This window comes from Mobula hypostoma, chromosome 17 (genome assembly GCF_963921235.1).
Source record: "Mobula hypostoma chromosome 17, sMobHyp1.1, whole genome shotgun sequence".
Taxonomy (NCBI): Eukaryota; Metazoa; Chordata; class Chondrichthyes; order Myliobatiformes; family Myliobatidae; genus Mobula; species Mobula hypostoma.
Genome location: NC_086113.1, coordinates 67,239,230 through 67,259,485, shown reverse-complemented (window position 1 = coordinate 67,259,485; position 20,256 = coordinate 67,239,230). Strand labels below are relative to the sequence as shown.

At 41.5% G+C, this 20,256-nt stretch overlaps 1 protein-coding gene across 2 annotated transcripts in view; it reads right to left on the bottom strand.

Annotated features, from left to right (window-relative positions):
• The window catches only part of myripb (myosin VIIA and Rab interacting protein b), a 505,729-nt gene that overhangs the window by 30,980 nt on the left and 454,493 nt on the right, over nt 1–20,256 (bottom strand). For both annotated transcript variants that reach the window (XM_063069391.1, XM_063069392.1), the window contains 2 exons: nt 1,995–2,096; nt 1,839–1,899 (listed from right to left, as the gene is read on the bottom strand). In XM_063069391.1, coding sequence (XP_062925461.1) covers nt 1,839–1,899; nt 1,995–2,096 — 163 coding nt within the window. The remainder of the gene's footprint in view (nt 1–1,838; nt 1,900–1,994; nt 2,097–20,256) is intronic.

Genomic DNA, 20,256 nt, shown 5'->3' with positions numbered 1-20,256 from the left:
GATTCCAGGAATGAAAGGCTGAGAGCCCGTACTCACTAGAATTTAGAAGAATGAGGGTGGATCTCAGTTGAAACCTATTGAATGTTGCCAGGCTTAGATAGAGTGGATGTGGAGAGAATGTTTCCTATAGTGGGGGAGTCTAGAGGACACAGCCTCAGAATAAAGGAACATCCATTTAGGATGGAGATGAGGAGGAATTTCTTTTGCCAAAAGTTGGTGAATCTGTGGAATTCAATGCCACCAGTGGCTGAGGAGGCCACGTCATTGGGTGTATTTAGGTCAGAGGCTGATAGGCTCTTGATTAGTCATGACATGAAAGGTTATGAGGAAAAGGCAGGAGAATGGAGTTTAGAGGGAAATGGATCAGTCATGATGAAATGGGGGAGCAGATGTGATGGGCCGAGTGGCCTAACTCTGCTCCAATATCTTATGGTCTAACTTCTCGGGCAAAACCCTTCCCAGCACTGAGGACATCTTCAGTAATTTATTGTAATTTACTGTCGCCACAAGTACCAAAGATCATGACAAGCTTGGTTTTACCATAAAACCAGGACGAACCAAAAGGGTCAGACCAGTTACGCTCACAGATCTGGATTTTGCAGATGACATAGTCCTGCTCTCTGACCAGATGGAGGAAGCACAGCAGCTACTGACAAAAGTAGAAATTGAGTTCAATAAAGTTGGACTTCACCTAAATGCTAAAAAGACAGAGTACATGGCGTTTATCTGCGACAAAGGTACTCTCAAGACCATAAAGAAAGATACCATTAAGAAAGTCTTTGACTTCAAGTACCTCAGGTCAAGAATGATAAGTTCGGAGAAGGACATAAAGGTACGGAAGGTGCTGGCGTGGCTATGAATGACATGAAGGAAATCTGGAAGTCGAACCTGACCAGAGGGCTTAAAAAGAGGATCTTCATAGCAGTCATAGAGTCCATTCTCACGTACGGATGCGAGATGTGGACACTCACCAAGACTATGTGAAAGTCTCTAGATGGTTGCTATACACGAATGCTCCGGATGACTCTTGACGTGAGTTGGCAACTGCACATGACGAACGTTGAGCTCTATAACAACCTACCGATGCTCACCATTAAAATCAAGGCGAGAAGACTGCAACTAGCGGGGCACTGTCTACGCCATCCCGAGCTACCTGCCAGCCTAGTCATCATATGGGAGCCCAAGCACGGGAGGATGAACCCTGGGCGCCCTCCCAAGACTATGGTCAACATGCTCCTAGAAGACAGCAGCACGGCTAATGTAGATGAACTGAACACACTGATGAGGGAGAGGGAGAAGTGGAGAGTCCATCATCGTGCCCGACGCCGGCCCCCTAGGCCTGAGTTGTCGTATTAGTAGTAGTCACCAGAAAACAACAAAGTTCACGTCATGTACAGTAAGCCAGTGATAATAAATCTGACTCTGAGTCTGTCCTATCCCTTTGCATCACCACCGTAAAACAATTAGAATTATGGTCACTAGAATCAAGGTGCTCCCTGACTGCCAGATTACTCTGTCTCCTTCCCAAAGAGCAGGTCCAGTATTGCACCCTCCCGAGTAAGACCCTCAAGAAACATTTTTTGCTGGTCCAGTCAATACTGGTAAAATTGTAATTTCTCACTATTACTACCTTTTTATTCTTACATCTATTAGCAACTTCTCTATACACTTGCTTAAGTTCTACTCTCAAAGCTGCATTTTCCACAGAACGTCATCTCTAATTGATGAAGTCCGTGTGCTGGTTTAGACTGAACAATGGTAATTGGATGAATCTGACTCATAATGGCACCGCAATTCTCATAACTCGGGTTACTGAGTAAGGTACTTGTCCTTGATACCTTGTTTTGGTGGTGCAGGAAGCTTTCTCCTCTGTTGCCTTGAAGAATCAATCGTCTCAGCCTGGAATAAAACACAAGAGGTACACTCCACCATCAAGCCAGCACTTTAACAGGAAATGTTATCTGACAACAGTTTCAACACAAACTCTTTCTCACCGTCGCCTCGGGCAGGTTACGTTTCTTCAGCAGTCGTTCACAGGGGACCACGTTCAGACCTGCTACATTCAGGGCTGAAATTCTGCGCTCTATGTCCGAAACCTGTTCAATGGATGATTAAACATAACATGAAACTCACTGTTGAAAACAAATCAAACAGAGTCACTGCTGACAGCTGACAAAGACTTGCTGTATTCTATTGTCACTCCCTTGCATTCTGTCTCTCCTATGAAGTCCTGTGAGAAGCTTTACTGGAAAAACAGAACTTGCATTAGATGTACAACACTAACTTACAGGCCACACTGTAAAATAAGGTTTTCTATTCATTTGTGGCTGCAATAAGAATTAAAATGTGTAGGAAAACCCAGACTGATTAAAAACGACACTAAAATTTGTGGTTAAAGATAGAATCTACTTCAACACATTCAACAGCAGCTTAAAAGGACATGGATATATACCTGAAAGTGACAAAGTTTCAGATATTTGGTGCAAATTAGTGGAACTAACCAAATTGTTCATTGAAGAAGAGCATGGAGACTTCCCTCTGTGGTGTGCTGTTTTATAATTCATGAAAGAACACAAGCAGTACGTCCCTGTTACATCTCCTTCAGATGGAAGAGCATGGAGACTTCCCTCTGTGGTGTGCTGTTTTACAATTCATGAAAGAACACAAGCAGTACATCCCTGTTACATCTCCTTCAGATGGAAGGGATTGGGTTCAGTGGGATTCAATCAATTAATCAATCAATCAATTAATTAATTAATTAATTCGATTCAATTCAGTCCAATTCAGTTAATTGGGACACATTGGGACCTGTACATTTTGGCCCAATTAAGTGGCTGCCCAATTATTCAAAGTTTCATGGAAATACTTCGTACGTACTTAAAAATGTATAAAAAAGACAAACCACTGTTTAATTGAGTAACAAATTATTTATATAAATGAAATACAGGTTAAATTAGAACAGTAACAATACTATTGTAGTACTATAAAACTCTGTATTAGTTCTAATATCAATGGAGGAATTCATCCAGGTCGCATTCCTTTGACGGTAAATGAACAAAAACAGTGCAGACAACTAGTGTAGATAATGGACTACATTCATACAATGCTGTTGATGACTGTATCGTCCAAGTCTTCATTTTCATTGTAACATTCAAGATGATTGTTGATACCTTCAAATTCTTCATAGTTCCTTATTGAACTGAATCCCATCACTGAACTGTTCCCACAACTTATGGACTCACTTTCAACACTCTTCATCTCATATTCTCAATATTTATTGCTTGCTTCCTTGTTTGTTTGGTCATTTGTTTCTTGTTTATTTATTAATTATTCCTTTTCCCCTTTCTTTTTGTATTTGCACAGTTTGTTTTATTTTGTACCCTGGTTGTCTGCCCTGTTGGTGCGGTCTTTCATTAATTCTATTATGGTTATTGGACTTATTGCGCATGCTCACAAGAAAGTGAATTTCAGGGCAATATATGTTGACATATGTGAACTTTGATAATAAATTTACATTGAACTTTGAACTTGTGGAATAATGAAATTATTTCCAGCCATTTTTGGCATCTTCCAGCCTGAATGCCTGAAACTGCAGTGAGCAAAGCAGTTCTGACTTGTCTTACTACTTATTACTCGCCAACTAACAGTGAGAAAAATAATTACTTGTTGAATACAAACACATGAAAGTGACACTATTTAAAAACTGTTCACTCAAAATACAGTGTAGTGTCTAACAACCATGCACGTGCACGCGACTGGTGCTAGCCAGAAACTGTTCGGCAATTGTCTCCTGTCCCAATTACATGGCGTAGTGTCCCAAATAAATGAAAGGAATCCCAGCTATTTTCTCAATTAGATTTTGTTTTTTAAGAATTGTCCCAAATAAGTGGCTGACCTAATTAACCGATGGCCCTATTAATCAGAATCCACTGTACTTTATTTTGGGTTTCCTGTCAGAACTATGCAGCAGATGGGACTTCTCTGAATTCCTCCTGCAATGAATCTTTTTGCCACAATCTTTTATTAAGGGCTTCTTTTGGTCAATTTGATAGTGCATAGCCTTAACACTTTGGTTAACCCTGAGGGGAGCTAAGTGCCTGGACAACACATCAATTACTCATTACAAGAGAAAGAATTTCCTGGTGAAGTTTTCTTAATTAAAAAAAGTACAAACTGCTGAAGACACAGATCACACCAGGCGGGAACAGTATTAATGTTCCAGTTTCAAGAGTCTTGGACCTGAAGTCTTAATTCTGCTTCTCTTTGATCTTCTGAGTATTTTAGCATTCCTTGTTTTTATTTCAGAGTTCCAGCACCTACAAGCTTTTCAATCATTTTCATCTACATTTTCTTTTTGTTGGATTGATCAGAACCCCAGCATTCTCCTATAATATACATAATTTTCCAAGTTCTGTTTCCACTTCCCAATCCATCTTATATAACTTACTATACATGCTTCTTTCCAATCTGTGTCCTTCAAGAGATTAATTTCAACTTTCCCATCAAAGCACAAATTAGAACAGCAAACAGGCTCCCAGTGATTTTTCACCCAAATGACTCCCATTAGTTCTTGACTTAAAAAAGATGCAAAGCCACAACTGTGTGCATTGGTGCTAGTGCACGGAGGCTGACCCTGCTTGATCACAAGTACCCTGTTAAGTACCGAGGCCATAGTGTACTGTTGGAGTCACTGGGAAGTGTAAGAGCTGTCCCTGAACGACCCATGGCTATGCTCGACGCACAGCAGGGCAGCACTTCTCAATGTCCCATGGCCAGTGTTTATCCCCAAACCCACATCAAAGTCAAAGTCAAAGTATAGTTATAATCAAAGTACATATACATTATGTCACTATATACTACCCTGAGATTCATTTTCTTGCAGGGATTTACAGGAAAATAAACGGATGCAATAATATTTGTGAAAATCTATACAAAAGTACTGACTGACAAACAGCCACTGTGCCAAAGAAGACAAACGGTGCAAATAAAATATAAATAATACTGAAAACGTGAGTTGTAAAGTCCTTGAAAGTGAGTTGGTAGGATAGAATAAAAGAATCAGAGAACACTATGACTATGACACCAGAACACTATGGCTATATTCGTCAACGTTTTAGGTTGTAGGATCAGTTCAGAGTTGAGGTGAGTGAAGTTATCAATGCCATTTCAGCAGCCTGATGACTGTAGGGTAATAACAGCTCCTGAAGCTGGTGGTGTGGGACCCAAGGCTTCTGTACCTCCTGCCCAATGGTAGTAGTGAGAAGAAATGGTGGGGTCTTTCATGATGGTTGCTACTTCCTTGTTGCAGCACTTTTCATAGATGTGATCAAATCTGTCTGGGCCTTTCAACATTCGAAAGGTTTCGATGAGATTCCCCCCTCATCCTCCTAAATTCCAGCAGATACAGGAACAGCGCCATCACTCGTTCCTTGTATGATAACCCTTTCATCTCCAGAATCATCCTTATGAACCTCCTCTGGACACTCTCCAATGCTAGCACATTTTATCTTAGATAAGGAGCCTAAAACTGTTCACAATATTCAAGGTGTGGTCTCACTAGTGCCTTATAAAGCCTCAGCATCACATCCCTGCTCTTAATATTTTAGAACTCTTGGAATGAATGTTAACATTGCATTTGCCTTCCTCACCACTGACTTAACCTGCAAGTTAATCTTTAGGGTGTTCTGCACAAGGCCTCCCAAGTCCCTTTGCATCTCAGATTTTTTGATTTTCTCCCTGGTTAGAAAATAGTCTGCACATTTTTGTTACTACTAAAGTGCATGATCATGCATTTTCCAACATTGTATTTCATTTGCCACTTTCTTGCCCGTTCTCCCAATCTGTCCTTCAGAAAATCCATATACACAATACCACTGCATCCCCTTTTTCTATCCTATAATCTCCTCAAAGAATCCCAACAGGTTCGTCAGGCAAGATTTTCCCTTAAGGAATCCATGCTGAATTTGTCCTATCTTGTCCTGTGTTGCAAAGTACTCCACAGCCTCATCCTCAGCAATTAACTCCTAAACACTGAGGTCAGGCTAGCAGGTCTATAATTTCCTTTCTGCTACCTTCCTCCTTTCTTAAAGAGTGGAGTGACATTTGTAATTTTCCAGTCCTCTGGAACCATGCCACCTCTCTCAGAACCCTAGGGTGCAGTTCATCTGGTCCAGGTGACTTATGTACCCTTAGGTCTTTCAGCTTTCTGAGCATCTTCTCCCTTGTAATAGTAACTGCATCCACTTCTCTTCCCTCAACACCTGGCACATTGCTAGTGCCTTCCACAGTGAAGACTGATGCAAAATATTCATTTAGTTAATCTGCCATCTCCTTGTCCCCCATTATTATTTCTCCAGCCTCGTTTTCTAGTGGTCCTATATCCACTCACATCTCTCATTTATTTTTTATATACTTGAAAAAGTTTATTCTATCCACCTTGTTTGCTAGCTCATTTTCATATTTTATCTTTTCCATCCTAATGATATTTTTAGTTGCTTTCTGTAGGTATTTAAAAGCTTCCCAATCCTCTATCTTCCTGCTAATTTTTGCTTTGTTGTATGCCCTCTCTTTTGTTTTAACATCAGCTTTGACTTCCCTTGTCAGCCATGGTTGTACTATTTTGCCATTTAAGTATTTATTTGTTTTTAGAATACACCTATCCTGCACCTTCTTCATTTTTTCCAGAAACTGAAGCCCTGCCAGCATCTTCGTCCATCTTACTTAGGCCAACTGCTCTCTCATACCATTGTAATTTCCTTTACTCCACTGAAATACTGCTACATTGGATTTTACTTTCGCCCTATCAAGTTTCAAGTTGAACTCGGACTTCCAGTAGAGCTCATGGAGTGAAGTCGTGTTCTTGACTTGCTCCATTACCTCTGAGCTTTACCCTATGATCAGCTACATTTAAGCTAACTTTTAAGGCAACGATTTTTACAATACCTTGCAGCAGATTGCTATTATATATTTGGATGCTTTTAAGGTCTGCTATGTCTAAGAACGGGAAAGACGGCAAACCTCCAGTTAGACCGAAAGTTACCGACCCCCCTCTGATTGAACCAGCGGTAACTATGCAAGCTATATCGGATCTGATTCGTACAGAAATCTCAACTACTATATCGGATCTGATTCGTGCGGAGATTTCAACTAAACTGCAGAAAATTATCGATGAAATTGATGAAATGAAAACATCTATCACGGAACATCAGACTGCTATATCTAATCTCCAAATACCCACGCAACAAAATGAACTCAAGATGGGGAAAATTGAAGAAACAATTACTGTAATGAAGAAAAAACTTGACTTTCTGACCTTTAAAAATTCTGACTTAGAATGCAGAATGCGACGACAGAACATGCGAATTATTGGTATTCGTGAAGCTGCTGTATCTGATGACCCTATAAAGTTTTTCTCTCAACTATTAAAAGATTCATTTCCCACCTTATTTCCTGATCAACCACCACTATTGGATCGGGCTCACAGAGTCCCATTATATTTGCCTAAGTCAGATAAACTTCCGCATGTTATTTTACAATTTCATTATTTTCAAGACAAGGAGAAGTTGCTTCGCTTTGCTCGACCTAAAGGTTACAATGATTTCTCGGATCTTCGCTTTCGATTGCTGGAAGATTTTAGCAAACAGGTGTCCGTTACAGATCTGTGATGTCGGAATTCTACAAGATGGATTTAAAACCAGTGTTGCTTTATCTCGCACGTTTGAGGATTCGATTGTCTGATGGGTCTTCCCATTTTTTTGACTTTCCATCTGGAGCCCAGAGTTACCTGGATCAACTCTTGCCTTCAACATCTTAATCGCACTATTAAATCATCTCTGTTTGATCGGAGGCAGTTAATCTGTTGGGTTTAATTTTTTTTGCTTTATATGAGGGCAGAAAAGATTTTTTTCGGTTTAATTAATATGGTTGCCAAACTTTTTTTTTTAACTGCGTCATTCCTTTCTTCTTCCCTGGGGATTCTGAGTGGCTATTCCCTCAGCATCATTTTACGTATATCCCTAGAGGCCTTAAACTTTGTAGTTTTCAAACGTACTTTTTGTAGTTTTCTTGGCTAGTCTATGCTAATATTTCATTTTCTTATTTAATTATACGGTCTGTTGTAGGTTAACGGTTTTCTTCATATGTACCTGTTTTTTCTTTGTATTATATCGTTTTCGTTTTAATCGGTGTACTTTTTTAAAATTCCTTTACTGTTTTATAACTTTAGCTGATCTTTTTATATATACACTTTTTTTTTAGTGAGCGTCTATTGGAAGTCATGGGGGTAGTTCTAGTGCTCGCTTCCTTCCGGCTGGTCTATCTTAGATTTAGCTTTGGGGTTACAGGGTGGGGGGGGGTGGGGGAGGCTTCACTTTTTAGTTTTTCTTTCTTCTTGGGCTACTTATATTACCGAAGTATTGGTCACGTTCTCTTTCCTGTTATCTCTTGTTTATTCTGTTCCCTTTCCGGGTTCGTGGGTCGAACCTATTGTCAATCCTCCTTTATTTGAGGGTTGACTTTAGGGATTATGGAGTCTACTATTAATTTTGTCTCTTGGAATACTAATGGTCTTAATCATCCAATAAAAAGGGAAAAAGTCTTTAAAGTATTCCGGAGACTTAAAGCACATATTCTATTTTTTACAAGAGACCCATGTGCGGAGGGGGGACAGACTACGTTTTTTTAAGTTCTGGAAGGATCAACACTTCCATTCGAATTCTAACACTAAAATTCAAGGAGTTTCTATTTTTATAGATCCCTCAATCACTTTTGTACAACACGATATTATTTCTGATCCGAATGGTAGATTTCTATTGGTTAGTGGTTTACTCTTTAATAAAAAGGTAGTTTTGGTTAACGTCTATGCTCCCAACATGGACTGTCTGGAATTTTATAAATCATTATTTAATTTGTTCCCAAATTTGAATGAGTTTTCACTAATCTGGGGCGGGGATCTTAATACTTGTTTATCCCCATTATTGGACCACTCGGCTCCTTTACGGACTCTACCCAATCTGCAACCTTAATTAATTCATTTCTCTCAGATTCTGGGTCAACGGACATTTGGCGTTTTTTGCATCCTCAGGAAAAAGATTTTTCTTTTTTTTCACATGTTCATCATTCCTATTTGAGAATTGATTATTTTTTTTATTGACTCTCATCTTATTTCTTCAGTGGTTAAATGTGAATATGACTGTATAACCATTTCGGATCATGCTCCACTTAAGCTTTCTATTAAAATATTGGCCAATACACAAAATAATAGAGAATGGCGTTTTAATTCGCTGCTGCTTCAGGCCTCGGATTTTGTTAACTTTATGAATGAACAGATTGATCTCTTTTTTACAATCAACTGTACAGAGGATATATCCATGAACACCCTTTGGGATACTTTTAAACCTTATATTCGTGGTCAGATCATCTCGTACTCTGCTGCTTTGAGGAAGAGGTTGAAGGAGGAGGAGCTGGTTATTGTGGACAAGATTAAGGAAATTGATAAGAAATATGCTACAGCTCCCTCTGAGGAGTTGTATAAACAAAGAACTGAACTTCAAATGGAACACAGTTTATTACTTTTGTCCTCTATTGCAAATCAATTAATGAAAACAAGAAGCAAATTTTATATACATAGTGACAAAGTTGGTAAACTGTTGGCTAATCAGTTGAAGACTAACTATACTAAATTTCAAATTAATCAGATTTATAATCAAAAAGATCAACTGATATTTGATCAAGCTGAGATTAATCAATCCTTTTTTGACTTTTATTCCTCCTTATATCAATCAGAGTCTCCAGGAGACTCTAAACATATGTATGACTTTTTAGATAACCTAGATTTCCCTAAGATTTCACATGATATATCTTCTATGTTAGACACTTCCTTTACCACTGATGAGATTAAGAATATTATTTTTTCTATGAACCCGGGGAAAGCTCCTGGTCCTGATGGGTTTACCGCAGAATTTTATAAATTTTTTGCATCCTCATTAATCCCTTGGTTATTCAGGGTTCTGGATGCCTTATTAAAAATTGGTAAACTTCCCAAATATTTTTATAGAGCATCGATCTCTTTAATATTAAAGAAGGATAAAGATCCTGCTCAATGTGCATCTCATAGACCAATATCTTTATTAAATGTTGACTCTAAAATTTTTTCTAAATTATTAGCAAACAGATTAGAAAAAGCACTTCCTTATATTATTTCGGAAGACCAAACAGGTTTTATTAAAGGTCGTTACTCTTCTTATAATATTCGTACACTGTTAAACATTGTCTATACCCCGTCACAAAATGATCCTGAATGCGTCATTTCCTTAGACGCTGAAAAAGCCTTCGACAGAATCAAATGGCCTTAGTTATTTAAGGTGCTTGAAATGTTTAATTTCAGCCGGAAATTTATATCCTGGATCAAATTGTTATATCATTCTCCTATGGCCTCAGTTCGTACTAACTCTTTAAACTCACCTTTTTTTCCTCTTTTTCGAGGTACCAGACAAGGTTGTCCTCTTAGTCTTTTATTATTTGATATTGCATTAGAACCTCTTACAATTGCTATTCGAGAATCTCCAAATATTATTGGTATAACTCGTGGTTTAAAGTCTCATAAAATATCACTCTATGCTGATGACTTACTTTTATATATTTCCAATCCTCAAAAATCTATTCCTACTGCTTTAGATTTATTAGCACAATTTAGTCTTTTTTCAGGTTATAAATTAAATCTCAGTAAGAGTGAACTTTTTCCGATTAATAAGCAAGATCCCTTATATCAGAACCTCCCGTTAAAATTGGCTAATAACCATTTTTCATATAGAAACATAGAAAGATAGAAAATAGGTGCAGGAGTAGGCCATTCGACCCTTCGAGCTTGCACCGCCATTTATTATGATCATGGCTGATCATCCAACTCAGAACCTCGCCCCAGCCTTCCCTCCATACCCCCTGACCCCTGTAGCCACAAGGGCCATATCTAACTCCCTCTTAAATATAGCCAATGAACTGGCCTCAACAGTTTCCTGTGGCAGAGAATTCCACAGATTCACCACTCTCTGTGTGAAGAAGTTTTTCCTAATCTCGGTCCTAAAAGGCTTCCCCTCTATCCTCAAACTGTGACCCCTCGTTCTGGACTTCCCCAACATCGGGAACAATCTTCCCGCATCTAGCCTGTCCAATCCCTTTAGGATCTTATACGTTTCAATCAGATCCCCCCTCAATCTTCTAAATTCCAACAAGTACAAGCCCAGTTCATCCAGTCTTTCATCATATCTTGGGATTAAAATTACCTGTAAACATAAGGATTTATTTAAGACTAATTTCCTACCCTTAATTGACCACATTACTCAACTTTCATTTAAATGGTCTCCACTTTATTTAAATATGATTGGTCGTATTGATGCTGTTAAGATGTTTATTCTGCCAAAATTTTTATATGTATTTCAGGCACTACCGATTTTTGTTACCAAATCCTCTTTTGACAAAGTTGACTCTAAAATGTCTTCATTTATTTGGAAAAATAAAAACCCGAGATTGGGTAGAATACATCTACAGAAAGCTAAGAGAGATGGAGGTTTGGCATTACCTAACTTTAGATTCTATTATTGGGCAATTAATATTCGACACATGAAATTTTGGTTACTTGACCAAGATACATTATCCATTCCTAAATGGGTAGTATTGGGATTACAATCTGCTTGAGGTTATGCACTTGGCTCCATTTTAGGTTCTTCTGTTCCTTTCGATTTGAAACGCCACAAACAGATTTGTAACACGATAGTTAAATATACTTTACGTATTTGGTTTCAATTCCGAAAATGTTTCGATTTTAATCAATTTGGGCTTGTGATTCCTATTTTAGGCAACATATTCTTTCCCCCCTCCTCCGCGGACCGTGCCTTTCAAATTTGGAAAACTAATGGTATATCGTGGTTTTTGGATTTATTTTTAGATGTCTCCCTTATGTCTTTTGAACAATTATCTAACAAATATAACTTACCAAGAATACAAACAACAGGAATTCTGCAGATGCTGGAAATTCAAGCAACACACATCAAAGTTGCTGGTGAATGCAGCAGGCCAGGCAGCATCTGTAGGAAGAGGCGCAGTCGACGTTTCAGGCCGAGACCCTTCGTCAGGACTAACTGAAGGAAGAGTGAGTAAGGGATTTGAAAGCTGGAGGGGGAGGGGGAGATGCAAAATGATAGGAGAAGACGGGAGGGGGAGAGATAGAGCCGAGAGCTGGACAGGTGATTGGCAAAAGGGGATACGAGAGGATCATGGGACAGGAGGTCCGGGAAGAAAGACAGGGGCGGGGGGGGGTGACTTCTGCCTGCTCTGGATCTCTTTATTGCCAACTGCCGACGGGACATCAACCGTCTCGACTTCACCGCACCTTGTTCCCATTCCAACCTCACTCCTTTGGAACGCTCTGCTCTCCACTCCCTCCGCACTAATCCTAACATTATTATTAAACCCGCTGATAAGGAGGGTGCTGTTGTAGTCTGGCGTACTGACCTCTACCTTGCCGAGGCACAGCGACAACTCGCGGATACCTCCTCTTATTTACCCCTCGATCGTGACCCCACTAAGGAGCACCAGGCCATTGTCTCCCACACTATCAACGACTTTATCCGCTCAGGGGATCTCCCATCCACTGCTACCAACCTTATAGTTCCCACACCCCGCACTTCCCGTTTCTACCTCCTACCCAAGATCCACAAACCTGCCTGTCCTGGCCGACCTATTGTCTCAGCTTGCTCCTGCCCCACCGAACTCGTTTCTGCATACCTCGACACTGTTTTATCACCCCTTGTTCAATCCCTTCCGACCTATGTTCGTGACACTTCTCACGCTCTTAAACTTTTCGATGATTTTAAGTTCCCTGGCCCCCACCACTTTATTTTCACCATGGATGTCCAGTCCTTATATACTTCCATCCCCCATCAGGAAGGTCTCAAAGCTCTACGCTTCTTTTTGGATTCCAGACCTACTCAGTTCCCCTCTACCACCACTCTGCTCCATCTAGCGGAATTAGTCCTTACTCTTAATAATTTCTCCTTTTGCTCCTCCCATTTCCTCCAAACTAAAGGTGTAGCTATGGGCACCTGTATGGGTCCTAGCTATGCCTGCCTTTTTGTTGGGTTTGTGGAACAATCTATGTTCCGTGCCTATTCTGGTATCTGTCCCCCACTTTTCCTTCGCTACATCGACGACTGCATTGGCGCTGCTTCCTGCACGCATGCAGAACTCGTTGACTTTATTAACTTTGCCTCCAACTTTCACCCTGCCCTCAAGTTTACCTGGTCCATTTCCGACACCTCCCTCCCCTTTCTAGATCTTTCTGTCTCTGTCTCTGGAGACAGCTTATCCACTGATGTCTACTATAAGCCTACTGACTCTCACAGCTATCTGGACTATTCCTCTTCTCACCCTGTCTCTTGCAAAAACGCCATCCCCTTCTCGCAATTCCTCCGTCTCCGCCGCATCTGCTCTCAGGATGAGGATTTTCATTCTAGGACGAGGGAGATGTCTTCATTTTTTAAAGAAAGGGGCTTCCCTTCCTCCACTATCAACTCTGCTCTTAAACGCATCTCCCCCATTTCACGTACATCTGCTCTCACTCCATCCTCCCACCACCCCACTAGGAATAGGGTTCCCCTGGTCCTCACCTACCACCCCACCAGCCTCCGGGTCCAACATATTATTCTCCGTAACTTCCGCCACCTCCAATGGGATCCCACCACTAAGCACATCTTTCCCTCCCCCCCCCTCTGCATTCCGCAGGGATCGCTCCCTACACAACTCCCTTGCCATTCGACCCCCCATCCCTCCCCACTGATCTCCCTCCTGGCACTTATCCGTGTAAGCGGAACAAGTGCTACACATGCCCTTACACTTCCTCCCTTACCACCATTCAGGGCCCCAAACAGTCCTTCCAGGTGAGGCATCACTTCACCTGTGAGTCGACTGGGGTGATATACTGCGTCCGGTGCTCCCGATGTGGCCTTTTATATATTGGTGAGACCCGACGCAGACTGGGAGACCGCTTTGCTGAACATCTACGCTCTGTCCGCCAGAGAAAGCAGGATCTCCCAGTGGCCACACATTTTAATTCCACATCCCATTCCCATTCTGACATGTCTATCCACGGCCTCCTCTACTGTAAAGATGAAGCCACACTCAGGTTGGAGGAACAACACCTTATATTCCGTCTGGGTAGCCTCCAACCTGATGGCATGAACATTGACTTCTCTAACTTCCGCTAGGCCCCACCTCCCCCTCGTACCCCATCTGTTACTCATTTTTATGCACACATTCTTTCTCTCACTCTCCTTTTTCTCCCTCTGTCCCTCTGAATATACCTCTTGCCCATCCTCTGGGTCACCCCCCCCCCCGTCTTTCTTCCCGGACCTCCTGTCCCATGATCCTCTCGTATCCCCTTTTGCCTATCACCTGTCCAGCTCTCGGCTCTATCCCTCCCCCTCCTGTCTTCTCCTATCATTTTGCATCTCCCCCTCCCCTTCCAGCTTTCAAATCCCTTACTCACTCTTCCTTCAGTTAGTCCTGACGAAGGGTCTCGGCCTGAAACGTCGACTGCGCCTCTTCCTATAGATGCTGCTTGGCCTGCTGCGTTCACCAGCAACTTTGATGTGTGTTACCAAGAATACATTTTTTTTAGATAACTCCAAGTTAGAAATTTCCTAAGTACTATACTCTCTTCCTTTCCTACATTACCTCCTACATATATTTTAGATATATAATTAACAACCCATGTCAGAAAGGTGTAATGGCTATTATTTATAATACTATCATGAAATTTAGGAAAGCTCCATTCGATAAGATTAGGTCAGATTGGGAAAAGGAATTGGGTTTTATTATCTCGGCAGATGACTGGGCGCTTATTTTACAACTAGTCAATACTTCCTCTATCTGTTCCAAACATTCCCTAATTCAATTTAAAGTTGTTCATAGAGCACATATGTCTAAAGATAAATTAGCTCATTTTCATTCTCATATTAACCCTCTTTGTGACAGATGTCATGGAGAGATAGCTTCCTTAACTCATGTTTTGGTCCTGTCCTACTTTGGAAACTTTTTGGAAAGACATTTTTAATATTATTTCAAAGGTATTGAATATAGATATTTCTCCCCATCCTATTACTGCTATCTTTGGATTACCTAAAATTTCCAGTAATCTTTCCCCTTCAGCCCATAGAATGATTGCATTTCTTACTTCGAATACTTATCTTGACACGGAGAGACTGAGTTTCATGGGTAAATCTCGGTACTGAAACAAAACTGAGAACACACAATCCTAAGCGGCCGGGAAACGTTAATTACCACACTGGCAAAACCAATGATCTGGCAACCAGTGGGTGCAAAGCCAGGGTTCTTATGCTGCAGGTCTTGATGAAAACCAGGTGTGCCGCCGTCAGAGGAAATTCGGAGAAAATGGGGAATTAACGGTCAGAACCGTGGCACAATCAAAGGAAATTAGGAGAAAATGGGGAATTAACGGTCCAGACCGTGACAGCTCTAAAAAGCCATCTCATAGACATTCAACAAATTCACTCTCTTGAGATCCATTATCAACCTGATTTTCCCAATTTACCTACATGGTGAAATCTCCTATGACTATCATAACATTGCCCTTTTGATAAGCCTTTTCTATTTCCAGTGTATTCAGTGTATTCTGTAGTCCACATCCCAGCTACTGTTTGGAGGCTTGTATATACTTGGCATTAGGGTCCTTTTTACCCTTGCAGTTTCTTAACTGAACCCACAAGGATTCAACATCTTCTGATCCTATGTCACAACTTTCTAACCATTCTTTACCAGCAGAACCATGCCACCTTCCCTGCCTCCCTACCTATCCCTCCAATACAAAACTCCAAATACAACCATCCTTCAGCCATGATTCAGTGATAGCCACAACAGCATATCTGTGATGGCCAGTGCTATCATGTTTGCTGTTGTGTGCTGGGGCAGCAGGCTGAGGGTAGCAGACACCAACAGAATCAACAAACTCATTCGTAAGGCCAGTGATGTTGTGGGGATGGAACTGGACTCTCTGATGGTGGTGTCTGAAAAGAGGATGCTGTCTAAGTTGCATGCCATCTTGGACAATGTCTCCCATCCACTACATAATGGACTGGTGGGCACAGGAGTACATTCAGCCAGAGACTCATTCCACCGAGATGCAACACAGAGCGTCATAGGAAGTCATTCCTGCCTGTGGCCATCAAACTTTACAACTCCTCCCTTGGAGGGTCAGACATCCTGAGCCAATAGGCTGGTCCTGGACTTATTTCATAATTTACTGGCATAATTTACATATTACTATTTAACTATTTATGGTTCTATTACTATTTATTATTTATGGTGCAACTTTAACTAAAACCAGTTTCCCCTGGGATCAATAAAGTATGACTATGACTATGATTATGACTATATCTAACAATCTGTAGAAGTGCAACAAGATCAGCCACCTTATTTCTTATACCCTGTGCATTGAGATAGAACATAGAAAACCTACAACACAATACAGGCCCTTCAGCCCACAAAGCTGTGCCGAACATGTCCTGACATTAGAACTACCTAGGCTTACCAATAGCCCTCTATTTTTCTAGGCTCCATGTATCCATCCAGGAGTCTCTTAAAAGACTCTATCGCTTCCGCCTCCACCACCGCTGCAGGCAGCCCATTCCATGCACTCACCACTCTCTGCGTAAAAAACTTACCCCTGACATCTCCTCTGTATCTACTTCCAAGCACCTTAAAACTGTGCCCTCTCATGCTAGCCTTTTCAGATCTGGGAAAAAGCCTCTGACTACCCACACGATCAATGCCTCTCATTATCTTGTACACCTCTATCAGGTCACCTCTCATCCTCAATCACTCCAAAGAGAAAAGGCTGAGGTCACACAACCTATTCTCATAAGGCATGCTCCCCAATCCAGACAACATCCTTGTAAATCTCCTCTGCACCCTTTCTATGGTTTCCACATCCTTCCTGTAGTGGGGTGACCAGAACTGAGCACAGTACTCCAAGTGGGGTCTGACCAGGGTCCTAAATAGCTGCAACATTACCTCTTGGCTCCTGAACTCAATCCCACGATTGATGAAGGCCAATGCACCGTATGCCTTCTTAGCCACAGAGTCAACCTGTGCAGCAGCTTTGAGTGTCCTATGGACTCGGACCCCGAGATCCCTCTGATCCTCCACACTGCCAAGAGTCTTACCATTAAGGCTATATTCTGCTATCATATTTGACCTACTAAAATGAACCACCCCACACTTATCTGGGTTGAACTCCATCTGCCACTTCTCAGTCCAGTTTTGCATCCTATCGATGTCCTGCTGTAACCTCTGACAGCCCTCCACACTATCCACAACACCCAAACCTTTGTCTCATCAGCAAATTTATTAACCCATCCTTCCACCTCCTCAACCAGGTCATTTATAAAAATCACAAAGTGTAGGGGTCCCAGAACAGATCCCTGAGGCACTCCACTGGTCACCGGCCTCCATGCAGAATATGACCCATCTACAACCACTCTATGCCTTCTGTGGGCAAGCCATTTCTGGATCCACAAAGCAATGTCCCCTTGGATCCCATACCTCCTTACTTTCTCAATAAGCCTTGCATGGGGTACCTTATGAAATGCCTTGCTAAAATCCATATACACTGCATCTACAGCTCTACCTTCATCAATGCGTTTAGTCACATCCTCAAAAAATTCAATCAGGCTTGTTAGGCACCATCTGCCTCTGACAAAGCCATGCTGACTATTCCTAATCATATTATACCTATCCAAATGTTCATAAATCCTGCCTCTCAGGATCTTCTCCATCAACTTACCAACCACTGAAGTAAGACTCACTGGTCTATAATTTCCTGGGCTATCCCTACTCCCTTTCTTGAATAAGGGAACAAGATCCGCAACCCTCCAATCCTCTGGAACCTCTCCTGTCCCCATTGATGATGCAAAGATCATTGTCAGAGGCTCAGCAATCTCCTCTCCTGCTTCCCACAGTAGCCTGGGGTACATCCTGTCCAGTCCCGGTGACTTATCCAACTTGATGCTTTCCAAAAGCTCCTGCACATCCTCTTTCTTAATATCTACATGCTCAAGCATTTCAGTCTGCTGCAAGTCATCCCTACATTGGCCAAAATCATTTTCTGTAGTGAATACTGAGGTAAAGTATTCATTAAGTACCTCTTCCATCTCCTCCGGTTCCATACACATTTTTCCACTGTCACACTTGATTGGTCCTATTCTCTCACGTCTTATCCTCTTGCTCTTCACATACTTGTAGAATGCCTTTGGGTTTTCCTTAATCCTGTCTGCCAAGCCTTCTCATGGCCCCTTCTGGCTCTCCTAATTTCCTTGTTCAGCTCCTTCCTGCTAGCTTTATAATCTTCTAGATCTCTATCATTACCTAGTTTTTTGAACCTTTCATAAGCTCTTCTTTTCTTCTTGACTAGATTTACAACAGCCTTTGTACACCACAGTTCCTGTACCCTACCATTCTTTCCCTGTCTATGCAGAACCCCACGCAATATCCCCTGAACATTTGCCACAATTCTTCCGTACTTTTCCCTGAGAACATCTGTTTCCAGTTTATGCTTCCAAGTTCCTACCTGATAGCATCATATTTCCCCTTACTCCAATTAAACATTTCCCTAACTTGTCTGTTCCTATCCCTCTCCAATTCTATGGTAAAGGAGATAGAATTGTGATTACTATCTCCAAAATGATCTCCTACTGAGAGATCTGACACCTGACCAGGTTCATCTCCCAATGCCAGATCAAGTACAGACTCTCGTCTTGTAGGCTTATCTACATATTGTGTCAAGAAACCTTCCTGAACACACCTAACAAACTCCCCCTATCTAAACCTCTCACCCTAGGGAGACGCCAATCAATATTTGATATTGACTTTGAGATTGAGATATGAGATATTTGATATTGAGATATAACACTTTGAGTACTGTATTTGCTACCCTGTATTCTGCACTGATACTCACCTTGCTGACTGAATTATGTCCTATCACCTGCCTGTCCTTCCTGACAGTCTGACTGTAAGCTATCTTTGCTTGTTTACCGTTCACCCTGTCCTGAGTCCCTTCACTCTTGTTTCCATCTCCTTGACAAATTAGTTTAAACCCTCCCCAACAGCTCTAACAAACCTGCCCCCGCTTGGGTTCATGCCAGGCTCTGATGCAACCAGATGGTACACTCTCCGCTGTGAATCTATAGAAGTTTGTCAAAGTTTCAGGTGAGATGCTGATTCTGTGCAGACTTCTAATGAAGACACACTAGACCACTGTATCTGTCCTTTACACTCTGCAGTTTGGGATCTTGCTGTGTGTGTGACTGCTTGAATTGGCTCGCTCTTATGAAGCTATGAAGGTACTCCTGAATTTAACCATTTTTTTGGACCACCTGGATTTTCCTAACACATTCTAACTCTGATTGTGATCATAGATTAATAGAAAACCTCACATTTTAAGTTGTTTCCCAACAAGTCTTGGCCTTGATGTTAATGCTGTAAACGTAATGCAAACATTGTCCTTCTGTAAGGGAGGGATGTCAATGGGGGCGGGGCGGGGACAAAAACTATTAACGTAGTACCCTTCGTAAAGCCTACCAAAACACTTTATAGGAGTATGGTCAAATGCATACTTGGACATGAGGAGGTATTGAGACAGATGACAAGCAGCTATCAAGGGGGTGGCAGAGACAAAACGAGAGGTGAATGAGACGATGAGGCTTGGGAGGAAGTTCCCATGTTTAGAGCTTAGCATTATGACTGACAGTGATTACATTCAGAGATCACCAAGAGGCCAGAACTGAAGGAGAGTAGAGGAGGACATGGGGGCTGGAGGTGGAAACTGAGATACAGAGATAAGAGCAACTCTATCAGCATCCTACAGAAACAAAATACTGCACGTGAAACAAAACAAAAGCTGGGAAATCTCAGCAGAACTCAGGTCCCCATGGAGAAACACAGTTAACATTTCCAGTCAAAGAGCATTCATGGGTTCTGATGACACTTCACCATCTCCAAACAATAAAAGTAAGCAACTATCATTCAGAACTGAAGTTGACGATAGTGAGTCCACAGCCATGAAGCCAGCCACAGTCAGTCTAGGAGGCTGCTAGTTGCAGGCCACAGCATTAGTTCAACGCAAGGATCAGTAAATATCACAGAGCAGTAAGCTGATCCCCGGCCCATCTCTGGCCTCGGACCCCGACA